The sequence below is a fragment of the Marmota marmota genome, unplaced genomic scaffold (assembly GCF_001458135.2).
Source record: "Marmota marmota marmota unplaced genomic scaffold, marMar, whole genome shotgun sequence".
Classification (NCBI taxonomy): Eukaryota; Metazoa; Chordata; class Mammalia; order Rodentia; family Sciuridae; genus Marmota; species Marmota marmota.
Window position 1 is genome coordinate 3153521 of NW_025999990.1, and position 27986 is coordinate 3181506.

At 35.6% G+C, this 27986-nt stretch overlaps 1 protein-coding gene and 2 pseudogenes across 1 annotated transcript in view; all 3 read right to left on the minus strand.

The window, feature by feature from the left end:
- Nucleotides 1–1345: 1345 nt before the first annotated feature.
- On the minus strand, nucleotides 1346–4779 carry LOC107139286 (annotated as a pseudogene).
- An 834-nt stretch (nucleotides 4780–5613) lies between these two features.
- LOC107139287 lies at nucleotides 5614–7337 on the minus strand (annotated as a pseudogene).
- Nucleotides 7338–19663: 12326 nt separating this feature from the next.
- Nucleotides 19664–27986, minus strand: part of Erbin (erbb2 interacting protein) — a 128789-nt gene continuing 120466 nt past the window's right edge. Inside the window, exons 17-21 of the mRNA XM_048806579.1 lie at nucleotides 27696–27815; nucleotides 25064–25270; nucleotides 24070–24162; nucleotides 23347–23421; nucleotides 19664–21796 (exon numbers count right to left, since the gene is read on the minus strand). Coding sequence (XP_048662536.1) covers nucleotides 21689–21796; nucleotides 23347–23421; nucleotides 24070–24162; nucleotides 25064–25270; nucleotides 27696–27815 — 603 coding nt within the window. The 3' untranslated portion in view covers nucleotides 19664–21688. The remainder of the gene's footprint in view (nucleotides 21797–23346; nucleotides 23422–24069; nucleotides 24163–25063; nucleotides 25271–27695; nucleotides 27816–27986) is intronic.

Sequence of the window (27986 nt, forward strand, 5' to 3'; positions counted from 1 at the left end):
CCTTTGCTCGCCCAGGATACTGTGGGTAAGGAGCAGCAGGTCACAGGGGGCCCCTGACCCTCTGGGAGATAGAGCTCTCCCTGGGCAGACCCCAGGGCTGAGAGTCAGCGGCCAGGGGAGAATCAACGATTGTCCCTGCCTGTGGTCCCTGAGGTCCTGGGGCAGGGATGTAGGAGGCAGCCAGTGTTACAAGACGTCCCCATCCCCAGCCAGGCCAGGTGCCTGGCTAAGCGAGGAGAGAGATGGTGTCCCTACTCAGGGCCTGGCCCCTGCGCCTGGTCTCACTTCCTCCCCGGCACCACCTGGAAGGGAAGTGACACCCAGGGGAAGGCCGGGAAGTGAGGCCACTGTCACATTCAAGTTCAGGGTGTGACAGCTCAGTCTGCCCCCCAACAGCCCCATATTCGGCTCCCCTTCATGGGCCACATCCCTTCTGAGAGTCATGCCCTGCCCTTTATAGGCACAAGGACCCAGAAGTTCCAGGGACACGTCTATGTTTAGGCCCCCAGATAGGGAAGTTCCTCAGACATCCATGTTTAGGCCCCTGGATCCAGATCCCGAAGTTTCAAAGGTGCACGTCCATGTTTAGGAGCCTGGATCCGGAAGTTCCTTGGCGCACATCCATGTTTAGGCAGTAGCATCTAGAAGTGCCTCAGGTGCACGTCCATGTTTAGGCTCTAGGATCCGGAAGTTCCTCAGGTGTCCATGTTTAGGCCCCCAGATCCAGAAGTTCCTCAGGCGTCCATATTTAGGCCCACAGATCCAGAGGTTCCTTAGGTACACGTTCATGTTTAAGCCCCCAGGTCCGGAAGTTCCTCAGCATCCATGTTTAGGCTCTAGGATCCGGAAGTGCCTCAGGCATCCATGTTTAGGCCCCCGGATCCAGAAGTTCCAGAGGTGCACATCCATATTTAGGCCCCCAGATCCGGAAGTTCCTCAGGTTCATGTCCATGTTTAAGCCCCCGGATCCGGAAGTTCATCAATCCTCCATGTTTAGGCCATAGCAACCGGAAGTTCCTCAGGCACACATCCATGTTTAGGCCCCCAGATACGGAAGTTCCTCAGACATCCATGCTTAGGCCCCCGGATCCAGATCCAGAAGTTTCAAATGTGCACGTCCATGTTTAGGCCCCTGGATCCAGAAGTTCCTCAGGCATCATATTTAGGCCCACGGATCTGGAGATTCCTCAGGTGCACGTCCATGTTTAAGCCCCCAGGTCCAGAAGTGAGATTTTTAATTTCTTGTTCCTGGTTCTCCTATCCTCTTCTGTTCCCTCTCCTCCCCCATTTCCTGGCTGCCATAAGCTGAGCAGTTTTCTTTTGCCATTGCCCTTCCACCATGACATTTCTGCATTGCAAGAGCATGGACAGAACCTCTGAAACTGAGCAAAATAAAGCTTTCCTCCTCTCAATTGTTCTTGCAGGTATTTTGGTCACCACAACAAAAGGCTACCACAAATCTATTTACATTTTGTTAGTTGTAGTTTTTTCGGTTCCTTACTTCTTCCCTTGATATGTTCTTTTGTGTTTCATTGGTGGGTTTGTTTGTTTTTGGTTGTTTGTTTTCAGATTTTAGGACAGTCTGGGAAGTCTTAATTAGAAAACAAAAAAAACCCACATTGGATATTCTTTGCTCTAAGATGACTGGTTTGAAATTGTTTTGACAGGGATGCTCTATATATTCTTTCTTATGTACTATCTCACTTATATTCTTCAGTACTTTTTTGAGTAGTTTTTTAAATGTAAATCATTAAAATTTCTATTACATACTTTTGGGTTTTCACTGTCTGTTCTTCAGTTTGCCTTAGATGTTCCATTAACTCTTCTTTTTTGCCTTCTAGTCTTTCTTTTTTTCTGTTTTCTTATTTTCATTCTTTAATTGTGCCATTTATAACTGTTTTTAATATTTCTCCCCCCTAACCTGAGCCCTCATCTCTTACACTTCGATAGTATCAGCTTTTCTTCACTGCATGTATAGTTCATGGTTTCCCACACATAGGGCCGAAATCTATACACCAATTCTCAGACAAGGAACCTGAAAAACAAAATTGGGTGCCTTTTTGTAGATTGGCTTTATGACTTTTTTCCCCCCATATCTTTGGTGGTCCTGGAACCTCTCTTCTGTAGATATAGAAGAAAAACTATATAGGGACTATATCCAATTTTTAAAAATTTTAATTTGTTCTTTTTAGGTATATGTGACAGAGTATATTTTGAGATATTATACATACATGGCATATAACTTCCCATTCTTGTGGTTGTACATGATGTGGAGTTTCACTGGTTGTGTATTTATATCTGAACAAAGGAAAGTTATGTCCAATTCATTCTACTGTCTTTCCTAATACAATCCCCCCTCTCTTCCCTTCATTCCCTTTGTCTAATCCAATGATCTTCTATTCTTCCCTCACCCCTCCTCATTGTGCATGAGCATCTGCATATCAGAGAGAACATCCAGCCTTTGGTCTTGGGGACTGGCTTATTTCACTTAACATGATAGTCTCCAGTTCCAGCCATTTACTGGCAAATGCCATAATTTCATACTTCCTTATGGCTGAGTAATATTCCATTATGTATATATACCACATTTTCCTTGTGTATTCATCTGTTGAAGGGCATCTAGTTTGGTTCCATAGCTTGGCTATTGTGAATTGAGCTGCTATAAACAATGATGTGGCTGTGTCTCTGTAGTATGCTGATTTTTAAGTCCTTTGGGTATAAACCAAGGAGTGGGATAGCTGTGTCAAATCGTGGTTCCATCCCAAGTTTTCTGAGGAATCTCCATACTGCTTTCCACAATGGTTGTACCAATTTGCAGTCTCACCAGCAATGTATAACTGTACCTTTCCCCCCACATCCTCACCAACATTCATTGTTATTTGTATTCTTTATAATTGCCATTCTGACTGGAGTGAGATGGAATCTCAGTGTAGTTTTAATTTGCAATCCTCTAATTGCTAAAAATGTTGAACTTTTTTTCATGTGTTTGTTGACTGATTATAAATATAAAATGAATGTAGGTGTTGAGGCTTTGGTTCTGCATATTTATGAGCATGATGACAAGTTAACACCTAAAATTGGCTTTCCCTTGAGTGAAATAAAAAATATTTAATGGCAAAATTCTTTGTCATACAAACCCACATATATACAGTTATCTCGTACTAGACAAAGGTACCATAAACATACATTTGAGAAAAGATAGCCTGTACAACAATTGGTGCTGAGAAAACTGGAAATCCACATGTAGTAGAATGAAATTGAACCCCTATCTCTCAGTTCAAAGTGGATCAAGGACCTAGGCATTAGACCTTGCATCTACTAGAAAAAAATGTAGGCCCAATTCTTCATCATGTCGGCTTAGGAACCAGCTTCCTTAACAGGATAACTAAAGTGCAAAAAGTAAAATCAATACTAAATGGGATGATATCAAACTAAAAAGCTTCACAGCAAAGGAAGTAATCAAGAATGTGAAGAGAGAGCCTACAGAATGGGAAAAAATCTTTGCCACCTACACCTCAGATAGAGTATTAATCTCCAGGATATACGAAGAACTCAAAAACTTAACACACACGCACACACACACACAAAATAATAATAATAATAACCTAATTAATAAATGGGAAAAGGAACTGAATAGGCACTTCACACTTCACTTCCTTTGCTGTGAAGCTTTTTAGTTTGATATCATCCCATTTAGTATTGATTTTACTTTTTGCACTTTAGTTATCCTGTTAAGGAAGCTGGTTCCTAAGCCGACATGATGAAGAATTGGGCCTACATTTTTTTCTAGTAGATGCAAGGTCTAATGCCTAGGTCCTTGATCCACTTTGAACTGAGAGATAGGGGTTCAATTTCATTCTACTACATGTGGATTTCCAGTTTTCTCAGCACCAATTGTTGTACAGGCTATCTTTTCTCAAATGTATGTTTATGGTACCTTTGTCTAGTACGAGATAACTGTATATATGTGGGTTTGTATGACAAAGAATTTTGCCATTAAATATTTTTTATTTCACTCAAGGGAAAGCCAATTTTAGGTGTTAACTTGTCATCATGCTCATAAATATGCAGAACCAAAGCCTCAACACCTACATTCATTTTATATTTCAAAACAGTTGACACCATACATTTCTAGATCTTGTGCAAAGTATTTTACTGTCAAATTTTCCCTAAGCATTTTTCTGTGTTCTTCATGCCACCTCTGTATTCTTTCTTCCCACAGTTCTTTTGTCAGTTTGTGTTGTTACAAAACATGCTAGGATAGGAGTCTATCATTAGCTAGGTAGCCTGATATATGAATCTCTTTATTACACTCTCTATATTTGGCTTAGCATAGGAGGCCCAAAGAACTGCAGGTTCTGGTGGGTGATACAACTCATCATGTAAGATGACTTCTTAAATGTGCAAGAAGAAAACTCTCCAGGTTATTTCTTGAATTAATTCCTCAGAAACATGTTCAATAAAGAGTTTAGCTCTAAACTTGAACCGTAATGCTGTGCCACCTTTTTATTTAGTTAAAGCCACGTAGAATAACATTTGCTGTATACATACTGCAGCCAAAACCAAAACAGAACGACCAGACCTCACACAATCCAACTGTTTTCATCACCTGGTCAAAAAGTTGTTCGCCAGCTGTAGTGGGCTGAATGGCAAATTCCAGGCATTCAAATTAATTTCACTGCAATCACATAAAACATCTTAAAGTTATAATTATCTGCCATAAACTAATAACTTACCTTTAGCCACATATAAAAACACTGCTCCTTGTAACTCTGCCATTTTACGTTAGGACACAAATTACCTTTCTGTATTATGTATGCTTTTGTTTTTAAAAATCAGACTTTAAATTGATTTACACATCTATTTCATAATTCTAGGGATATTTACCAAGGAATTCAGTACTTTTGTATGGCTGTTTGTTATCCTTTTGCTTCAGCCTGAAGCACTCACTTGTGGACAGGTTTTGTGGTGAAGAACTGCTTCAACTTTTGTTTATCTTGGAAAGTATTAAATTCTCACTTCTAGAGAAGAGTCTTGCCAGATATCATATACTGGGTTGGAAGCTTTTCCTTTCACTACTTTGAATATGTCATCTCACTCCCTTTAGGCCTAAAGTTTCTGTAGAGAAACTTGCTATTAATCTAAAGCAGTTCCCTTGTACATGAAGAGTCACTTTTCTCTTGCTGCTTTCAAAATCTGTGACTTTCTCATTATTTGTGTGTTTGTTTGTTTTTCTTATGGTGAGGCTCAGTGAAGTCTCTTTAGATTTATTTTAGTTAGAATTATTTTAGCTTCCTGATTTTGTATATCCATTCTTCTCCTTAGATTTGGAAATTTTTAAACTTTATTTCTTTGAATAGGGTTTGTGTCCCTTTGTTCTTCTGGATGATAGAGAACATAGTAATACCAGAATATTCCATGAACATGGGTTCAATTTCTGGACTATATTTGCACTGAAGTTACTTTCTAAATCAGAAGTAAAACTGTGCAAAATATGATGACAGTTGACATGGCATTTTATAACTCCATACGTAGTAGTTTGGGTAGAAGCATTGTTCACAGAGAAGATAAATCCATATCCAGTGTTTTTTCCAGTAGGAATAAAGCACTGCGTCATCCATGATGGAAGTAGTCCATTGCAATCAACTTGCCACCAGGTGGTTGGCTCATCACTTCATTACTGGTCTCAAGTCTGAATGAGATTTCTACTGCAATTAATAACCATGAACTTAGTGACTTAAAATGACAGAAGTTTATTATCTTAGTTCTGGAGGTCACAATTTTAGCATGATCTCACTGAGAAAAGTCATGGTAATGGCAGGGCTTCACTCTTTCTGGAAGCTCTAAGGGAGAATTGATTCTTGGACTATTTAGCTTCTAAAGGTCACACATATTTTTTGACACCTGATGCATTATTAAAATGTTAGGTTTTTGTTGTTTTGGGGAGTCTTCAAATTTTTTATCCTATAATGAAAATCCTGTCATTTTTTTATTGTGTCCATATAAAACTTTTATATTTTTTGATGTTTTCTCTCATTATTATTAAGCTCAATTTACAACAGTAAAGAGATAAACTATATTATGCAATTTGTTAAATATTACCCATAGAATATTATTTATTTGTATTTAACATAAGAAAAAAATGCTTCATCAGTATTCATATAGTAATTGCTCCATGTAGGAATACCAACAGTCAACATTAAACCCAACTGTATTTTCAAACCAACCCTGCACCTTTATATCAGAGGATATGTGGGATGTTGTGCCTTAACCCATAAATTTGAAGTGTAAGATGTTTTTGGACATAAGTATTATGAAATCGGTAAGTTCTTAAGGCACATAGCTATGAAACCTGGACAGAAGATTCCTTAATTTTTCACCTAAGAAAAACTTCAAAATTCATTTGGAAAACTGGCCTACAGGTAAACATAATAATTCCCCTCTTCCAATCACCCAGTCTTATTTTTTTAAAATTTATTTTTTAGTTGTAGTTGGACACAATACCTATATTTTATTTATTCATTTTTATGTGGTGCTGAGGATCAAACCCAGTGACTCCCACACGCTCTGTAACAGCTCTACCATGGAGCTACAACTCCAGCCCTTGTCCCATTCTTGAAGACAATCTTTTCTCAAGAAATGTCTGAACAGAAGATAGCAAAAAAGTCTGAACCTGAAATTCAAGCCTTCTTCAGTTTTCTGGCTTGGACTGGTCAGAATCTTCATTAGTGAATTTAAGTGAATATGTATTAGCATTTCTCTTTCAGCTCTGCAATCTTTCTTGGTACAGGTTCATTGTGAATATCCATCTCAGATGTATTTACTTTAGCTCTTGCTTTTAAGAGATAGCACACTATTTTATCACTGGAAAGGCAGAAGTGACCTCTCAAGGCAACCAAAGCAACATGAGTGGAATACAGATGGAAACCAATGGGAATTTCATGAGAACTACAGAATAAAAGGTTATAAGTGCTGCATTAGAGCAAACCTTCAATGCTAACAAGGAAGGGTACTTCCAAAACAGTATTATTTGTGACTCTGGAGAAGACCACAACCCCAGGGGAACGTGATGGGTCCCAAGACAGGTGCATTGAATTGATGAGCAAGTGGCAATGCAGACCCTGGGACACTGTCCATCTCTTGGGCTGTAGCCATGACAGCAGCAGCAGGCCGGTTGGGAGTTCCTTTGCCCCATGTCCCATCAGGCGAGGACCCCTCCATCACCTGCGTTTCCCACTCCATGAAGGTGTTAAGAGAGGATTCACCAATCACCTCCTTAGTGCTGTCACAAAAGTCACTGCACAACGTGACCGAGGCTGCCGCGACTGAGTGGCCATCTTCTTGCCTATAATTATTATTATAAGAATCCTGTAATTCCTTTTATAAAAAAGTAACAGAACATGTAAACTGGCAAATTAATTATCATAGCAAGAGACTTGCCCAGCACAGTGGCACCTGCCTGTAATCCCAGTGACTGGGAAGGCTGAGGCAGGAGGATCTGAGTTCAAAGCCAGCCTCAGCAAATTAGTGAGGTGCTAAGCAACTCAGTGAGACCCTGTCTCTAAATAAAATAGAAAATAGGGCTGGGGATGTGGCTCAGTGGCTGAGTTCCTGGGAGTTCAATCCTTGGTACCAAAACAACAACAACAATCACCAAAATAGAAAAAACAAAAACAAAAACACACAAAGACTTAAATATGCCACTCTCTGTTACAGACCTATCAAAGAGACAAGATGTCAGCATTTAAAAAGCACAATTTTTCAATTTGATTCTTAAAAGCATCACACAAAGTCTGGCATGCTATTGCACCCCTTGTAATCCCAGGAACTTGGGAGGTTGGGGCAGGAGGATCACAATTTCAAGGCCATCCTGGACTTAGCAAGACCCTGTTTTGAAATAAATAAAAAGGGGAAGGGATATAGCTCAGTGGTAGAGTACCATTGAATTCAATCCCAGGTACTAAAAAAAGAAAGTAAATTCAACTCAATAATGCTGACAAGAGCAAATTTAAAAAACCCAACCACCTCACCTTCCTATTAAGGAACATCAAAGAACTGAGTAAGTTTAGAGTAAATGGTATATCAGTGACTTCAATTAATATTATAACGATGTTCTTTCTCTCCAAACTTGTGGAGAGCATTGACTTGGATCATGGTCTCTGCCTTGTATTGTGGCTGGGAACTTCCTGTGTAAATTTCAGGTAAAGATTGTCCAGTTGCTGTGGTGATGCCCTACCTGAGGAGGTTCTGTATAAGGCAGGGGACTATCAGTCTTGACCCCTAGTTCAGACACCAACTGCTAGAGATGGAGAATTATAGAGGTAATAAGTTAGTTATAATTGCTTGCAGGTGCTTCAACCTTCAAGCCTGCCTGCTTTGAAGAAACTCTCACAGAAACCCTTTTGATGATAAAGCCTATGATATAAATGAGCTGAGCTAGCTCTGGGTCATTGTTCCTCCATCAGAGGATGATGTCCCACCTGGTCCCAGCTTTCTTCCTATAAGTATATGTTTGTCTTTTGTCATCCCCCATTGACCAGTTTCTAAGATTCAGCCATGCAGGTCATGGCACAAACTCACCTATAAGATAAAAGCAATGAAATTTGACATACTCTAGGAATTTGTTCATCAAAATTATTTAATTTATTGTCATAAAGTGGCCCATAATAATCCTCTTAATATCGTAATATTTATTGAATCTAGTGATGTTTCCTTTCTCATTTTTAGCTTTGTTAATTTGTTTTTTTTTCTCATCTGGGCAGAGATTTATCAATTTTATTGATCTCAAAGAACCACTATGAGTTTCATTTACTTTATTGTTTTCTTGTTTTTTTAATTCATAAACTTCTGCTTTTATTTTTTTCCATCCTGCCACATATTTTGTGATTGATTTGATTTTTTTTTTTTTAGCTTTTCAGGGGTATATAGAATATTGATTTGAGATTTTTACTTTTTCTATTATACACACTTAGTGCTTATAAATTTTCCCCCAAAGTACTGATTTGGTGGTATCTCAACATATTTTGTTATATGGTATTTTAATTTTTATTCAGTTCAAAATATTTCCTAATTTGACTTTTGATTTATTTGGCACCAAGTTTATTTAAAAGTGTAGTCTTTAATTTCCACATATTTGGGGATTTTCTAGATACTTCTATTATTGATTTCTTATTCAATTCTATTGTGACCACAGAAGATACTTAGAATGCTTTAAATACTCTTGATCTTATTGAGACTTTTGGTCCAGAATGTAATCTATTTTGGCAAATATTTCACATACTTTTGAAAGGAGTATGTTTTTATTGTTGTTGGATAGAGAATGGTATAAATGCCAATTAGATCAAGTTAGTCTAGGTTCAAGTCTTTTCATAGTTTTCAAGTATTTTTGCCTGCTCCTATCAACTGTTTAAAGAGAAGTACTGAAATCCTAATTATGGATCTGTTTTTTCTTGTGAGTCTATCAGTTTTTGCTTTAAGTATATTGCAATTCTGTATTTAGTGAATAAATGAAGAACCGACTCCTTTATCATTATAAAATTATGTGGCATTTTTTATTTTCATTCAGTTCAAAATATTTTCTAACTTTACTTTTGACTTTTTTGTCACCTAGGTTAATGAAAAATGTATTCTTCAGATTCCATGTATTTGGGGATTTTCATTTGTGATATTTTTTTACCCCAAAATATGCTTTGATATTATTTTGCTACTATAACTTTTTTCTCTTCAGTATTAGGGATTGAATCTGGGGGCACTCTACCACTGGGATATGTCCCAAAGTCTGGTCTTATTTTTGAGACAAGACCTTACTAAGGTGTCCAGGCTGGCTTTGAACTTGTGACCCTTTTGTCTCAGCTTCTTGAGTTACTAAGATTACAGGTGTACACAATTATGCCCAGCTTGTAGCTTTCTATTGATTAATGTTAATGTGAAATGCCTTTTATATCTTTAATTTTAAAATGTGTTTCTTGTACATAGTCCACTGTTCTTTCTTTTTTAAAAAAATCCCATATGACACTACTCTTTTAATTTAGATATTTAGATCATTTACATTTAATATGACTTGATATGATTAAGTCTAACTCTAAATCTACCATCTTGTTATTTGTTATGCTTTGGTTTACTTTTTCCTCTCTCTGCCTTCTTTTGGAGTAACTGAATAATTTATTCATGATTCCATTTAGTCTCCTTTTTAGCTTACCAGATATAAACTTTAATTATTTTAGTAGTTTTTATTTGTGCATGTCTAACTCCTCATAGTACATCTTTGAGTAGTATGATATTACTCTACATAGAAGAAACTTATTTCTCCCCTTCTGATTTTTATGCTATTATTGCCATATATTTTACAATTACATAATATAGATCCAATCCCTTTTGTTTTCCAAAGATTTAAATATTAAAAATTTTAAATATTTACCCATGTAATTGTCAATTCTGATGTTCTTCATTCCTTTTTATAAATCTGATATTTTCTTTCCACCTGAAGGATTTTAACACTTCTGCGGTGTGAGCTTGTTGATTTTGGGTCCTTTTCAGCATTTGTGTCTCTTCTTTCTGGACTTAATTTTTTTTTTAATATTTATTTTTTAAGTTGTAGTTGGACACAATACCTTTATTTATTTATTTTTATGTGGTGCTGAGGATCGAACCCAGGGCCTCACATGCGCTAGGCGAGCGTTCTACCACTGAGCCACAATCCCCCTTAATTTTTTTCTTTCAGTACTTTAAAGGTGTTGTTTAACTGTCTTCTCCCTGCTTCTCTTTCTGGCAAGAAATCTGCCATTAACTTTGTCCTTGTTGTGTACATAATGTCTTTCCTTTTCTAGCTGTTTTCCCACACTTCCTGCTGAAGACTGAACCCAGGAGTACTCTGTCACTGAGATGCATCCCCAGACTTCATATTTTTTTATTTTGAGACAGGGTCTCACTATATTGTCCAGGCTAGCCTCAAACTTGTGATCTTCCTGCTTCAAGTGAGTTGCTGGAATGACAGACATGCACCACGTTGCCCAGCTCTGATTATAAAATATTCTCTGTATTATTAATTTTGAGTGATTTGTTTTATGATGTTCCTTGGTGTCATTTCCTTCATGTTTCTTGTGCCTGGTGTGTTGAGTTTCTTGGACCTGTTTTTCATTTTAATCAAATTTGGAAAATATTCATCTATTATTCCTTTTTGTTTTCTCTCGTTTCCTTCAGAAACAGTAATTATATATATTGCTGATATTGTCCCATAGTTTACTGTCATTCTGTAGACTTCTGTAAAGTTATGAACCTCACTTTAGAGTTCCTATTTTCTGTCTCCAAAATCAATAATATTCTTTTCTACATTGTGAGATCTGTTAATTTTATTTGTTACATTGAATATCTCACACATTTCTAGTATAGTCAGCTCTTCATCACTGTAACCAAAATACCTGACAAGAACAACTTTAGAGGAGGATAAGTTTATTTTGGCTCATGGTTTTGGAGTTTCAATCCATGGTTGGTTGACTTCATTGCTCTGGCCCTGAGGCAGAACATCATGACAGTAGGGTATGGCAGAAAGAAGTTTCTCAGCACATAGCAGCCAGGAAGTGGGGTGGAGAGAGCAGGCTGCAAGGATACATTCAAGATATGCCCCAGTGACCGCTACCTTCTCTAGTCACACCACACCTTGCCTACAGTTGCCACCCAGTTAGAGACTATTCAAACTAGGATGGATTGATTAGGTTATGGCTCTCATAACCTACTTATTTTACCTTTGAATATTCCTGCATAGACACGGCAGGTTTTGGGAGACACCTCATATTCAAAGCAAACATAGGTCAGATTGGAACAGCCTTTAACGAAAGGCTAATTATTCTCCACTGAGGCAAGACCCTTCTGTGTACCCTACCCTGTGTCAGTGAACCATGAAGTTTTCCAGTCCTGTTGATGGGAAAAGGCATTATAACCTATTTTGTGTGAGCACAGGGCACTGTTAACTGCAAGTGCAGGTTATTGTTACCATCCTTTCGAATAGTCCTTCCCTAGTCTTGGGGACTTTCCTCACACAAACTGATCAGTACTCAGCCGAATTCACAAAGACGCCCCTATGCAGAGTCCTTTGTTGCAGCTCTCTTTATTATTTTGCCCTGTGAACTGTAACTCCTTTGTTTTTTCTGGACTCCTAGCCTCACTTCCTTATCATGGAGAGTCTACCAGACTGCCTGGATTCCCCTTTCCTGCTTCATGGCTTAGAAATTTTCTCAAGGTAGTAATCTAGGGACAATCACAGGGTTTATCTCTTTCCCCTCCGCTTTCCTTCAGTATCATTGTCCTTCACTCTCAGACTTGAATAAATCCTACTCATACTCACTCATCCTTGTCTATGGATTTAATTCTTTGAATTCATGAGAAGAGAACACAGAAAGAATTTGGTGATGAGCTGCAGGGATCTGCTGAAAAACTAGAGAGCATAGCCTGCCATTAAGAAGGACAACACGTTTCTTGACTTCAGAGCCCTGCAACTTATGCAGACCTCACTTGCCAGCATAAGTGGAGAAACTTTGGTTTTACTATGCTAGAAATGTAAACTGCAGAGCCCTAAACTTGACTTGCTGAATTAAAAGCCCTATGGGTGGGGCAGGTGACTGCTGTATGCTAAAGCCTGAGAATCATTGCTACATTAAGATATATAAAAGTTTTAGTTATAAAAGTAATGATACATAAAAGGAAATATAGAAAATAAACATTAGTGGAGGAACCTAGATGGGTGTTCACTATGAAATTTATAACTTTTCTGGGGGAAAAAAGGTACAGATGCAAGAACAGAAAACAGACTGAAAGAACATGAGAGCTCAGAAATGGTCCTGTCTATGCATAGGTTCTTGATTATATAATAAAATTTGCACCACAGATTAATAGGAAAAAGCAGACTTGTGTAGAGAAAACATGGAGCTGGATCCATGCCTTGTACAATATACAATGGTAAACTTGAGATGAACTAATCTAAAAAATCTAGTTTGTAGTTGTCAATGGATCTTTTATTTATTTACTTATATGTGGTGCTGAGGATGAAACCCAGGGCCTCACATGCCAGGCAAGTGCTACACCACTGAGCCACAACTCCTGCCCGACCAAAGATCTAAATCTTAACAGAAAATCTATGTAGCTAACAGAAGTAAATGTGGTAGAAAATCTTTGTGACTCAGGAATGGAAGACTTCCTTAATTGAAAAATAAGGAAGCATAAATGACAGATTTGTTCATATACACATTAAAAAGAATAGTAAACCTTAAGGGATATCAAGTATAGATACTTGTCACTCTCTTTCTCGTGATCAGAGGAATGATATACAAATACCAAAATGTAATAGGGACTTAGATTCCTCACCTTTGCCTAGAAATGTCTGATGGGTGGCTAAAAGCAAGAATAAAGACTTGGCATCCTGCCTCCATTTTTCATTTATCCTCTTTACTAAATCACCTTGGATTCCAGGAACAAAGTCTGATCTGATAACATAGTTACCCCCAGGCAAAAGCAACTTTTCATTCTGGGACAAGGCCCTACTTGACCAGTCCTAAGATAAAGGTCAGACCATTCTGATCACAATCACCTCTCTGGCAATCTGAAGAGCCTCCAGCTTTGCAGACTCCCAACCCTTGCCCTCATTCCCCTTTTTATAAAACCTCAAAGTTACTGTCAATCCTTGGAAGATAGGGCTAAGGATGTGGATCCCATCTTCCTGGTGTAACTACAGTGATTAAAGTTCCTTTCATGATTTTCACCATTACCTTTCTGTTAGGTTTTGGGACGAGTGCCTAGAACTGATTTCTTGGATCCCCAGAGTATACCTGCAGCCCATTTTATTTGAAACAAGGTCTCACTAAATTGATGAGGCTGGCCTCAAATTTGCCTTAGCCTCCCAAGTCACTGTGATTACAGGTGTGTGTCACCATGCTCATTTAAAAATACAATGTTATATCCATCAAACATACAATAGAGTCACATAATATTAAGTGTTTGCAAATATGTGGGAAAATGAGAATCTTCACTTCTGGCTGATGAGAGTACAAACTGACTCAGATGTTCAGCAAAATGATTTAGCAGATTTGGTGGGATTAAGTACCTGTGATCTAACAATTACACCCTTAAGTAGGTATACTGAGGAACTGAGGAATTTTTACACATGCCCATAACATGACATGAAGGAGGATATTCACCACTGCATTATGTATCGCAGGGGATTGGTAGATGAAGTAGAACATTGTAGGTGTTCAGTTCTAGAAAAATGGATAAGATGCAGTGGAATCAAACTACAAGTATATACATCATTGTGCGGGGGAGGGAGAATCTATAACCCATTGCATTTATTTATCTAAATAAAACCCACACATAATACTACTTATTCTTTCTGTATTATTATTCACCCATAAATTCCAATTTGGATTTTCCTGTAAGCAGTTAAAATTAACCAATATGTGTAGTTTTTTCTTAAAGGAAAAAACCCCCAATTCTCACTTGAAGAGCTCATCTGTTTTATATTCATTCATATTTACTATCAATTTTGATTACAATTATTTCTGCTCTACTCTATGTAGTTTTGGTAAATATTGTTCCTTGTATCTTGAATCTCCTTTTGAGATTTATTTTTTTGTCTTGTTTCATAGGTCCCCTGGGTACTTCTTATGGGGAGGTAAACTTTAGAGTCTTTTAATTCCTGAAACAAATGCCTTCCCGCTTGTATGACTTTCAAGTTCGGACATACTGCTTTGCCGTCTCCTTACATCCAAAGTTGCCGGTGAAAGTTCTGATATCTGATTCATTTGGAATTTTTTAGAACATTCTTCATATCTGATCTAACATTTGATGAAGATACTGTATATTTACAAGTTTGGTACATGTTTGTGGTTTTCGCTTGTTACCTAATCGGTCCATTCAGTCTGAGGATATATGTTGTGCTTCAACTGCAGGAAATTTTCTCATCCTTTCCCTTCATTCAGTTTCCACTCTCCCTTCTTCCTTTGAAGGAAGATTTGTTGGAATATGAAGACTTCCCTTACACATCTCATTTCACTTAATATTTTTTGTTCCATTTTCATTACATTCCATGAGATCTAAATCTAAAGAATTTGATTTGCTCTTTAGGTGTCTCCTTCACGTTCTTTAGACCAACAATTGAATCTGACAATTCTACATTATACAGTTGAATCTAACAATTCTATTTGACATTATAAAGAAATATGGGGGGTGGGGACTGGGGTTGTGGCTCAGTGGTAAAGCCTACCATGAGTGAGGCACTGTGTTTGATCCACAGCACCACAAAAAAAAATATAATAAAGGTATTGTATTCACCTGCAACTAAAAAAAAAAAAAGAAAGAAAGAAAAGAAAAAGAAAGTATGTAGGGGCTGGTGATATGGCTCAATGGTAGAGCATTTGCCTAGCATCTGAGGCCTTTGAAACAAAAACACAACCCCACCTCCACACACCTTTACATAACATTTTAACAAACTGATTACCCTAGATCTCAGAAGATACACTTTTTAATACTGATATCTTTAGATATTGATGCTTCTGTTTGTTAACCCTCATTATGATTACTTTTCTCCAATGTTTCATCATTTTGTTGTGGTCACCTTAGTATGAGCCTGAAATATTTGTTACTTGATTACTGCAAACTGTATGTACTAAGAGTGGACAAAGGAGAGAACATGCCACTTGGCTGACTATGCTCTTAATAGGGCTGCATTCATTTTTCCTTCTTACTCTAAGCATCTATGCTCATTGTTTCTCCCTTGAACCAGACCATTCTTCTACCCAGTTTGGTGGTTAATGACAAAACTTTCTTGAACCTTTATTCTGTCCACCTTTCAGACAGCCCTGAAGCCAAATCCACCTTTAGTGGTACAACTCTTATCCCATATGCCCCACACCTTCAAAAAGTTATAGCACACTTCCTTCTTGTTTTCTAAAACTACTGAGAGTAAATAATACTTTTACCTATATCAACATTATATAATAAACATTTTGTTCTTTCTAGGTTGTAGACAGAGGGAAGCTTGAAGAATGAAGAATGTTATCTTGAATAATCCATGTTGTAACAGTTAAGACTGCAAACGATTCTTCCTCTTCTTGGGAAACTGAATGTTCCTTTGAGGGATGCTGTAGTAAAGAATGATCCAAATGTGAAAGATGTTTAATATCTTTAATTAAGTTCATTTAATGTTCTGGTAAGGCATTAGTTCTCAAAGGCATTGAAGATGAGCTGGGTACAATGGCACATGCCTATAATCCCAGCAACTGGAGAGGCTGAGGCATGAGGATCTCAAGTTTGAGGCCAGCCTCAGCAACTTATTGAGATCCTGTTTCAAAATAAAAAAGGGCTGTGAATGTACTTTAATGACAAAGCACCCCTGGGGGGAGGATGTCCAATCTTTAGTACTAGTAGTAATATTAGTACTACTACTACTACTACTGAAGATGATGAAACTTCAAATCATTTATCCTGAAATTTAATGCTTCCTGCTTATGCATATTTCCCCCCAGTTTTTTTTTTTAACTTTTAAAAGTTTCCTGACAAGAAGAAAAAAGAATACATGATAAAAAGATCCTTCTAAAGCCATGAATTGGAGTAGTTTGATGGCTTTAAGGAAGTGAAGTTAGGAAATATATAGGCTTATTTTCATTCAAAATAAAAGCTTTGTTGTATTGGGAATGGGGAGAGAATAATATCATGGCTTAGATTTCTCCCTTTACCAAGATATGAGTTTTCTCAAATTTTATCCTAAAATTAAGGACTGACTGATCAGCTAGATGGACCATACACATTAGTTCCATGGGAGATAACCACTGTCCCTAGTTATATTTGAAAAAAGGAAGATCCTTTTTCCAACTTCTTTCACAACAATCTATAGAAAGGTTCACAGGCTTGTTTTTTTTTTTTTTAAAGAGAGAGAGAGAGAATTTAATATTTATTTTTTAGTTTTCGGCAGACAAAACATCTTTGTTTGTATGTGGTGCTGAGGATCGAACCCGGGCCGCACGCATGCCAGGCGAGCGCGCTACCGCTTGAGCCACATCCCCAGCCCAGGCTTGTTTTTTTGATTTTTTTTTTTTGGTACCAGGGTTTGAACTCAGGGACACTATGCCACTGAGTCCCAGCCCTATTTTGTATTTTATTTAGAGACAGGGTTTTCACTAAGCTGTTTAGCACCTCACTTTTGCTGAGGCTGGCTTTGAACTCACCATCCTCCTGCCTCAGCCTCCCCAGCTGCTAGGATTATAGGAATGTGCCACCGCGCCTAGCCACAGATATTTTTGATTGTTGTCTATAATAAAACCTAAGGATCAAACTCAGGATCTTGCACATGCTAGGTAAGTGCTCTGCTAATGAGCTATATCCCCAGCCCAATACTGGACTTAAAAACATTTTTAGGTGTTTTCTCTAAAATAAGTTTCCTCAGCTTAGAATGGGAGCTTCTCTGGTGCATGAATGTTAGAACTTTACATTACTGGCGATGACAATTCTTGATTTAAAAAATTCCTTTATGAAGAGACTGCAGCATCCTGAAAAGAAGACAGCATTCTCAAGAATTTTCCCAAACTTGAGTGACTATACTTATAAACCCCCTAGGATTACAAATTGTGTGAAGAATTCACTGCTGGAGCTGGGACTGGGGCTGTAGCTCAGTGGTAGAGTACTTGCCTTTGCATGTGTGAGGCACTGGGTGCTCATCCTCAGCACCACATATAAATAAATAAAGCTATCGTGTCCATCTACAACTTAAAAAAAATTTTAAAAAAAAGAATTCGTAGCTGAAGATATAAGATTGTCAACCTTTATGGAAGGCTCTAATTAGAAAGAAGGGAATACCTGGAGGCCTATATTTGGCTGCCTATCTAATACAGATGACCACTGAGCCACATCCCCAGCCCTATTTTGTATTTTATTTAGAGACAGGGTCTCACTTAGTTGCTTAGTGCCTCACTAAGTTACTGAGGCTGGCTTTGAACTTGCAATCCTTCTGACTCAGCCTCTGGAGACACTGAGATTATAGGCGTGCACCATCGCGCCTGGCTAGATTACTTTTATTTAAGAGGCATCTTGTTCCCTTGTTCATCATCAATTGTGTATTCATGAATGCTCTTGATAAATCAAAAATATTTTTATTTAGTGTCTTTTTCATGGCAAACCTATTTACTAAAGTATATCAACAAAAATGCAACAGAATAAAAAAAAAAAATACCTTTCCAAAAAGATGTTACTTAACATTAGTCTGTAACGGAAACAAATTTCCTATGTTAATGGCTATCTTTAGATATAAAAAAGCAATAATTTGAGATAAACTATATTTTTCCATTCTCAGAAATTGAGCTATAAGGCTCAAAAATAGCTGTATTATCTTTCATGAGAATTCCACTAATTCTGAATTTCATAAAGTAAACCACACAACTTTAAACAGCATTACTTTATTATCTATCCTCTGTTTACCTCAGACAATCTAGATATATACAAAAATTTGGAATGTGGAATAAATGCTGATTGATAAAAATGGAAATTTTTTTAAGTACAGCAAATTAACAATTAATAGTTCTGTTTGTGTTCAAAAGAATTTTGAACATCTTGTAATATATACATCTTTAAGACCAGTCTAAATAGGTCGGGAAAATATTTACAAAATAAACATTAGGAATTTTAGAATTTTATTGATTCAGATGAACTGATTTCTAAATGAATAAGCATTCATTAAATTTTTTTGTCAATAATTCTATACTGAATATATTACTCTTATCTATATAATTTTTATTGGTATAATTTTTGTGTGTGTGTGTGTGTGTGTGTGTGTTGCTGGAAATTGAACCCAGGGCCTAGTGCATGCAAGGCAAGCACTCTGTCAACTGAGCTATATCCCAAGCCCCTATTGTATAATTGTTTTACTGGCTGGGGTAAGATATTTTAAACACTGTTATTAAAAATAAGGAAGCTTTTTTTTTTTTTTTTTTTTTTAATCTGCCATGGTGCTGGGGAGTGAACCTAGGGTCTTATGCATAGGAGGCAAGCATTCTACCACTGAGCCACACCCCTGTCCAAGAATTCTGCTACATAATACTTGTTATGAATACAGGTCTTACCTACAATTTACTCAACAGAATATAAACTCAAAATACCTTCTCCGTTTCTGCAAAAGATTTCAATTATTATTGTTCTATTCAAACTGAAACTTTATTACTACTTTAACAAAAATTCTAATGAAGAGCCCTTGTCACTTAAATTTTTTCAATTTTATGTAAGAAAATTTTGGCTACTAAGTGCAAAACTTTTTGTTACTTCTTTGAAAAAAGAAGTATCATGTGTTACTCCTATTGGTAACAAACTGCCCAACTCAACTTTATGTGTTGCAAGAATGTTACAAAAATTTTAAATTAACTAAAGTAGTACAAAATGCTAGTACATGTAACATCTGTTGTACTTGGAAATATTTCAATATAATATGCAGATAATAAATTTAAACTTCTCATAAACTGAAAAACCAATTGTCATATGAGGCTTAATTCCTTTTCCAATATTGCAGTTTTATATAATTGGTTCAAGGGAAAGTAGTAGTTTGCAATTTTGCAATTTTACCTATCTTATGCATTCCTGATTTAAAGTGGAAAGTGACTGTGTAAATTTGAAATCAATAAAAGGAGAACATGACTATTTTACAATGCCAAAATTAGTATTTTTAAATCAACTAAGAATAAAGGGAACACCGAGACTTGTCTTAAAGAAGCCATTTGTCATTCTTTTTTTAGAGATTACAACACACATACAAGTGAATTTTATCAAAATACAGCACATTTCTTCTACTATATCCATAAAAATCAATTCCTATGTAAAGAGTACTGAAAATCAACTAAAATGAGTTAAAATTTACAAAGAGTTGTTAAAGGGTTTCAATAAAATTATTAAAACTATACAGTACAATAATCAATTGTAACATCTTGAAAGAAGTGCAATATTTGAGTCACATATTTTTAAAAGTGCTGCCTACTTGACGAGAAAGAATGGAAGATGAGTTCAACTCACTTTTGCAAAAATAATGTAGGTTGGTGTTTTAGCTAGTTCTATAAGTCTTCATTAAATCAAGGTTGAAGAAAAAAAGCATAATACATTAAAAATTCCCAAATTACATTTCTTCGACATTAAAAATGACTGCAAGAAACCGAATATTGCTCAATAAAAGGTTTGAGACTAGCCTCAACGAAAAACAGTTATTGGTCTTCTATGGCACTTTTTTTCTGGTCCAAATAACCATGCATTAATTCTTACCATTGCATGTTATTCAAATTTTATTTGATTACATAGAACGAAACAAAAAATTAATGGTTTCAATAAACAAAAATTAATAAACCTCTATGATCAAATACGTGTTACAGTAACTAGGAACGAAGGCAGTTGGTGGTAAAACACTATTACACTGATGCACTTAGAAACCCTTTAAAGACTCTGAAGCAATGAGTTCACATTTAATGTTACCTGTAGGAACAGCCCTTTATTTGAACACCTTTACACACTGGTAGGCCTCAAGGACCCATCCCTTTGCTCTACAACTCTCCACAGCAATTCTCTATCACTGTGCCAGTTTCACAAACTTGCTTTGGTTTCCTAGCTCCATGCGTACTCCATGTTTCCTTTTACTTTACCAAGGCAATGCAAGGCCAAACAAAAATCAAGAGGCTTTCCTAAACTGTCTTACATTTTGTAGTGTTACAGGCAACACAATTTTAAAACTGGCCATTTTAGTTTCATTTGCTGCTTAAAATAACAATTATAAATTAGATTAAAATGGAGTACTAATTATAAAACAGACTGCAAGTACCACCATTTGCAAAAAAATAAAATGGGATTTCCATAGCACAGAAAATGCATGGACATGCATCTATAGTAGAGTTAAAAATTTCCTGTGACTAAAAAATTAAAAATTCAATCACCAGTAGCAAATGTATAGTTAATGGCTATGACAAGAACAGATCTTGTAGAGCTCATAAAATGCAATTATTGTCTTTTCACTTCTTTAAAAAGACATTACATATTTTATTGCATTATTCTATTAATAAAAACACATTAACAGAGTTTTTTTTTTTTTTTCATTCTTTGCTTCCAGATTTTTATATGAAATAACTGTTTTAATCTGGCCTTGGAAAGTGAACCCATCAGCACCACCTTCACCTACTCACTCTTCAACTCAATATGCACATAGCAAAAGCCAACACTTCAAATCTCTTGCCCACATCAAAAAAAGTAGTTTCAGCAGAAAAACATTAATACCAGTTGAATAAAAATAAGGGCATAAAAGCTGAGATAGACAGCTCTGCCATCTGTCTCTGGGCTACAATCAAGGCTAACTATTGCCTTGTACACAGTTCAGTCATGGGTATGAAATCCAAAAATAAACCTACAATCTATACAAAAACAACATAAGCTTGTTTCTGTAGCCTGATTGCTATGTTTAAAAACCTAACAACAAATTTTATATGGTATGAATTCAACAGTCTCCTTTATATTCTGTACAGTGGTTCTTTCCCTCTAACCACAAGCTCCATTATTTCATTAATGTACAAATTTGAACATAATTGAGTTCTTCTTTATATATAAAAATAGTCAAAATATTAATCTCCCCTGCAAGTATCTTCCAATAAATCTTGTCATCCTTCCCCCCATTTTGTTTTGTCCACAGTGCTTATGAGGAAACTTCTCGTACAATGATGAGTTCTACTGTATTCTGGAAAGTTTTTAGCAAGGACACTGCTTGTCCATGTTCAATATTGATAAAACTGTAGCCATTAGCCTACAAAGAACAAAGAGAAAAAAATTATTTTAGGAAAAACTTTTCATAGTAATGTATTTGTATTTTTTAACTTGTATTTCTTCCAAGTACTTTGTAAACCTGGCAGAAAAAAAAGAATCACTTTGGCAATTTAAAACAACATATAGACTAATGGGACTGCCCCACAGGTATGGGAAATAAATCTCTGAAGATGGTGCCCAGAAACCTATATTTTGTTCAAGTTTTCAGACAATTCTGATTTAACAACCTAGTATCAGGAACCACTTATCTAAGATAGTGTCAGATAAGATGTTGTGTATGTGCTGATATGCACTTGAGGAGACCAAACTCCAAGGGTAGCAAAGAACAAAGTCTACTCTTCCCATTGCCTTAGATCAGACCAAGACCACCACACTTTATAATGAAGTCTAACACTTAACTCTGTACCAGATACTCAGAAGGACTTAATAAGAATGAAATTCTGATTCTCATAATAACACTCAAAGAATCTTATTGAATGAGAACAGAAAATCCAGACATGGATAGAAAAAGTAACTTCTGTAGTCACAAACTAAAACCAAAGGGCTGGGGATGTATATAGATCAGAGAGAGGCAAGGCTCTGGGTTCAATCTCCACTAATGAAGAAATTCTGAAACCACAGATTCCCCAAATGATTTGAAAAAATAAATGTCTGTGTGTGTGTGTGTGTGTGTGTGTGTGTGTAGACAGAAAGAGAGAGAGAGCGAGCGAGGGGGGGGGGCACAGAAAGAATGAATACTAAAGATAATGTGGCAATATATTAGCAACTGGTGACCTAATAAAGTATATACAGATGTTTGTTACACCATTTTTGCAGATTTTCTCTAGGCCTGAAATGATGTAAAAATTAATTTAAAAATATTTTTTGATTATTATTATTTTTTTAAGTGTTGGGGTCAGGATTCAAACTCAAGCAGTTTGGCTCCAATCTATACTTTCAGCTACTCAACTCTAATATCTCTATTATCATTTTTTGCTTTGAGAGTTATTTCTCATTGTCACCTGAACTGACAACAGTGAAGGCAGAGATAGGAAGGAGAGTTGTACTGTCTCTGAGGTTTGTTTTCCTCCTGGAGTGCACTATACATGTGTTTAGGTAAAATACGTTGCTGAAGAAACAGAGAAAAGGAGGGACGTGGGAAAATAAAATGGTTTCTCAAATTTTCCTCTTCATTTTGATATGATGAACAGCTTACTTCCAAGAAGTGGTATTTTGGGGGGCTGGGGTTGTGTCTTAGTGGTAGAATTCTTACCTAGCATGTGTGAGGCACGGGTTCGATTCTCAGCACCACATATAAATAAATGAATAAAATAAATGTCTATCAACATCTAAAAAAATATTTTTTTTAAAAAAGAAGTGGTACTCTGATAAACAAAATTAGTAAAAATTAACATCCTGGAACTTAAAAATACTATGATATAGCAAACAGATAAGCATGATTTTCAAGGTATAAAGTGGAAATATTTAAAATTATGAAAACATTTGAGTATGTTGTAAAATGAAAGAAATAAGAAAGTTTATCTTTATTACCTGAATTATTTTATCACCTGGTTGCAGTAATTTTGATGCTGGTCCTTCAGGCTGTACCCTTGTTACAAATATACCCTTTAGTAGCAACAACAAAAAAGATAATTATTTTAACTAAAAACTATATGCATAAATAACAAAGTAACAAGAAATAATTCTTTTTCCACACTATGCACATATTTGAATCATGATATAAGTTTTTGCTCTGATTTCTCTGAGTAGTACTATGAAAACCACAAGTTATTATTGCTTCTAGTAATTCTGTTAAAGTTATGAAATTACTTCCACAGATTTATGAAAAATTAAAAATCACCTGACAGTATCAAGAATATTCAAAATTTCTGGCTTTTATCTTCAAAAATTAATTTGAATTGAACAAATTACACAACAGCTGAGCATGGTGATACACAGCTATAATCCCAGCTCCTTGGGAGGCTAAGACAAGAGGATCATAGATTCAAGGTCAACCTGGGCAACTCAGTGAGACCCTGTATCCAAATTTTTTAAAAAGTAGCTCAGTGGTACATATTCCTGGCATTCCATCCCCAGTACCACAAAGACAAAAACTAAACATAAAAATCAAAACAGAAAGTTGAACAATCTGAAAAAAGTATAATACAAGAGTTATCTATCTAGATTTACATAAACATCAATTAGATTTACATATAAGAGGTACTGCATTAATAAAAGAAATGCTATGGGTGTTCAAGGCTATATAAAACTTACATCATCATCAGGTCTGAATGGGTTTCCTCTACCCCCAACACCTCCTGATATGCTAAATCCAAGTTCTGGATCCTTTTCAACCCTCACACGCATCTGATTTAATATGAAAATAAAACATTACTAATTCTGAAAAATTCACACCTTAACAACACCACATTTAAATATTGGTAAATTAAGTTGGAGCAAAAAAAATATATAAGAATTCATCAAAAAAAAATATTTTGGCAGATGAAGTGAAACTAAAACATAGACCATTATGTTAATAAGTTAGTGAGTTATTAAAGGCACAGTGGGATTATAAAGCATAGCTCCTAATTTTACTGTTTATGAAAAGTGGAATCAATTAATTTTAATGATACAGTGCATAAAAACAGAACATGTATATTATCAGTTTTCACTTGTGAAATTACACAGTACAGTATCTCCGCATTGTATCATAAGATACCTAAAAGAACCATTGATGATTTTAGGTTATTAACTTTTCATTTCCTGAATTTGTTTATATGCTCCAAAGGAGTGGCATTTTAAAAATCTTATCAATTGACAATATCTTTTATAACCTAGCTTTAAAAAAAAAAAGCAAAAATTAGCTTTTTGCTATAGAACACTCCCTTTTGCCAGAGATTCAACCAAAATAAAGCATCTGATCTACATCTAAGTTTTTAATATTATTGATCATCTTATCAATAAGCTACCAAGACATGAATATATGGCCCATAACTTTTCTAAGAATAAAAACACTCAAAGTAGTATGGAGATATGGTCAAATGAAGACTGTCACAGAACAACATGCCATTTCAGTTTAATGTTCTACTATTTATATTCCTGGAAAAGGTCTAACTATTGGAGTACCATCAACCAGTTTTGAAAACTCAAATTTTAAGCAAAATGGTAAAAACTGTTATATGAATGTACTGCTAATAATTAAAAAATAATCTCTAAGAATACGTGAAAAGCTTAGTCTCATATTTTAAACAGTCTTGATTATTCTTACCTCTTGTTTTGCCAGTTCATGGCCTTGTCTAGGAGAACAATGGGGTTGTGTATATGGAGGCTGGTGGGCCACTTTCAGCATCAAGTAATCAATTAGTTGTTCTCTAGAGGGATGCCTTGCCACAGATGCCTGAGGGGGGTGATGTATTTGACTATAATTTGCCTGAGGCCTGAGAGGCTGGCCCATCTGTCCATTACTCAAAGGCATCTAAGAAAAACATGAAGTATCTTAAAATGACCAATAATAATGTCTTGAACAAATATTTGGATTTTTTTTTTCATGGAGCATTATAAAAGGACTAGAATTTTAACATTCTAAATCACACAATTCCATTTCATTTACTATTTCCATCAATTTAAAACCTTAAAAGAAAAAAGCTATTAATGTCTTAGTTCTAATATTGCTTGAGTGCTTCCTGATAGTGAATTACTCTTTTAAGCTTTGAAATTAAAGTATCATACCTATGTATTAAATTATTTGCTTTTTTGTTAGATATAAATATATCTCCTTCCTATAGTAACCCAATGCTAGGTAAATAGTTTACTGAATCTTAAAATTTAAGTAAGTCTATTTGAAAGGTATTCATTTCCCATACTAAAACAGAGCACACATACAAAAGGTGCATTTGCTGATGTTCTTCTTCTGGAAAAAAGGTAACCAATTCTGGGTTATAATTTTTTCCTAATTTATTGTATTTTTCTACCTTTACTCCTTTTCTTCCAGGATTAACTAATTATAGGTATCCACATGGTAGAAAATTGATTTATTCCCTTCACATGTAGAAAACTGACTTATTCCTTTCAAACACAGTGTGTGTATATGTATGAAGGTGGCAATTTTATAACTCTTAATATTAATTCCATAGACTAACCCCAAAATTAAACATTGATATTCAACTTTGATTTTCATACACTAAACAAAAGAGTTGAGATTAGCTGTTTGCTATTAAAGGACTACATTTTTTAGAGGCTAAACCTGAATTTTGGACTTAAAATTACCTTTGTGAAAATGTCACTTAAGCTAGCTTATTCTGTTAGTGTGAGGAATCTAGCTGGAAAATAAGCTGTTACATTCTTATGTTTGCATAAAAAAAAATTGTGTAGAAAAAGAGTAAATGTTTAAGCTACTCAATCTCTTAAAACTTCCTTGTTGGTTAATAGAAAGGTAACCTTGTCCACAAGGAAATAACCAGAAATTTTTGTGGGAGATAGTCACGCCCCATTTCCCTAAAATTATCCAAAAGCTGAAAAGTTTGGAGAACAATTTAGCACGAGGTTTAAGTACTTCACATTATTCTGATTATGAACTTGTTTTTGATGAAGAAATTATACTTAAAAAGAATACTTTTTTCCACTATTATACTCCATTTTATTTGAGTACTTAATTAATTCTGAAGTCTAGAAAATGCTGGTTTTAATGACAGGGCACAGGATGATGTTACTCTGTAGCAAATCTTACACTGGTGAGGAGTCCAAAAGGAAAAAGAGATGTTATATTATTCCTGGTCTTTTTTTTTTTTTTTTGGTTGTTTATTACTTGATCACTACAGATTTAAAGCAACTAAGCTGACCAGGAGTAATTAACTGGTTGTGCTATGGCTTATTTGCACAATTCTGTAGATAGCCCTTGCTTTTCTCTATATTTATTCATGCCATTTTATTCCTATGTGCTTTTCTTGGGGGGTGGGGTGCGCTATGGTTTCAACCCAGTGAGCTATAACCGCTACTCCTGACCTACTCTTAAAGACTCCCTGACACCTAGATACTTGGTCTTGTTTACATCAATGTTAAATATACACAAAAAATGTATCATGGCCCAAGAGATTTAAAGATCAGAAAACAAATCAGTAACCTAAACCACAAAGTATATATTCAAAAAACAAAACAAAAAACCCTGGAAGATAGCACTCAATTAAAAGAAAATGGGATTTAAAAATATATGAACTTAATATTAGATAGCTGGGTTCCTCTCTCAAAAGTAACACAAAAGTTTTCTATAATAATGCTTCATAATTATATCTTATTATATTAGAGGCAAGTTTAAAAAATGAGAAAGAACAGCTGAGAGAGAAATGGAAAAGAATTATCATTTGGCAAAAAAAAAAAAAAGAATTATCATTTGGCATTGGCCACAAATAATCTCTCTAAATGAGTGGCACTTTTTTTTTTTTTTTTTGCTATAGAAATACTAAGAATACAACCATCATTTCTATATACAAGTCTTTCAAGGTCATTTATAATTATATTTGAAGAATTTTAAAATGTTTTAGTAACAGTTACTAAGATCCTAAAACGAAGAATTTAAGACAAGTTCATGTTCCACTCTCCAAATAGGTTTACTATCAGGAATGCCAAAAATCCTCGATTAAAAAGTTAAAATGCATACTATAAAAATCAAATTGCAACAATAAAGTGATTCTTCAGTGTGGAAAAAATCATAGAATAAACAGAAATAGCAGATAGTCAAGCTCTATCTTGTATTTATAAATTATTTTAAATTAAGACTTACTAGTTTAGGTGGGAAAGCCCTTATGAAAGTATTTTCAGTTATATATGTATGAGATTTCTAGTTCAAAAGCTGCAAAACACAGTAAGCTCACAGATTCTACTTCATTTATTTCCTAAGCACCTACTTTCATCAAGCTGTCTGGAAGAACATCTTTGTGACTAAGTGTAGCTGATGAGTAGTTCTGCAGTCCTGAAATGAATGTGTCATCCTGGCAAGGATCTCCTGGATTGGATGTCTGGGGAAGCTTCAAATGAGGGGGAAATAAAAAGTAAACAAATAATAACCTTTGAGATGTAAAACCAAAATGATGATGACACTTGATAACAGGAAAAAATACTGCTAGAGAACAGAAAGATGAAGAGCCAAATCAAATATCACAATCATCACTGCCATCAATTAGTACCTTCAGCTTCTT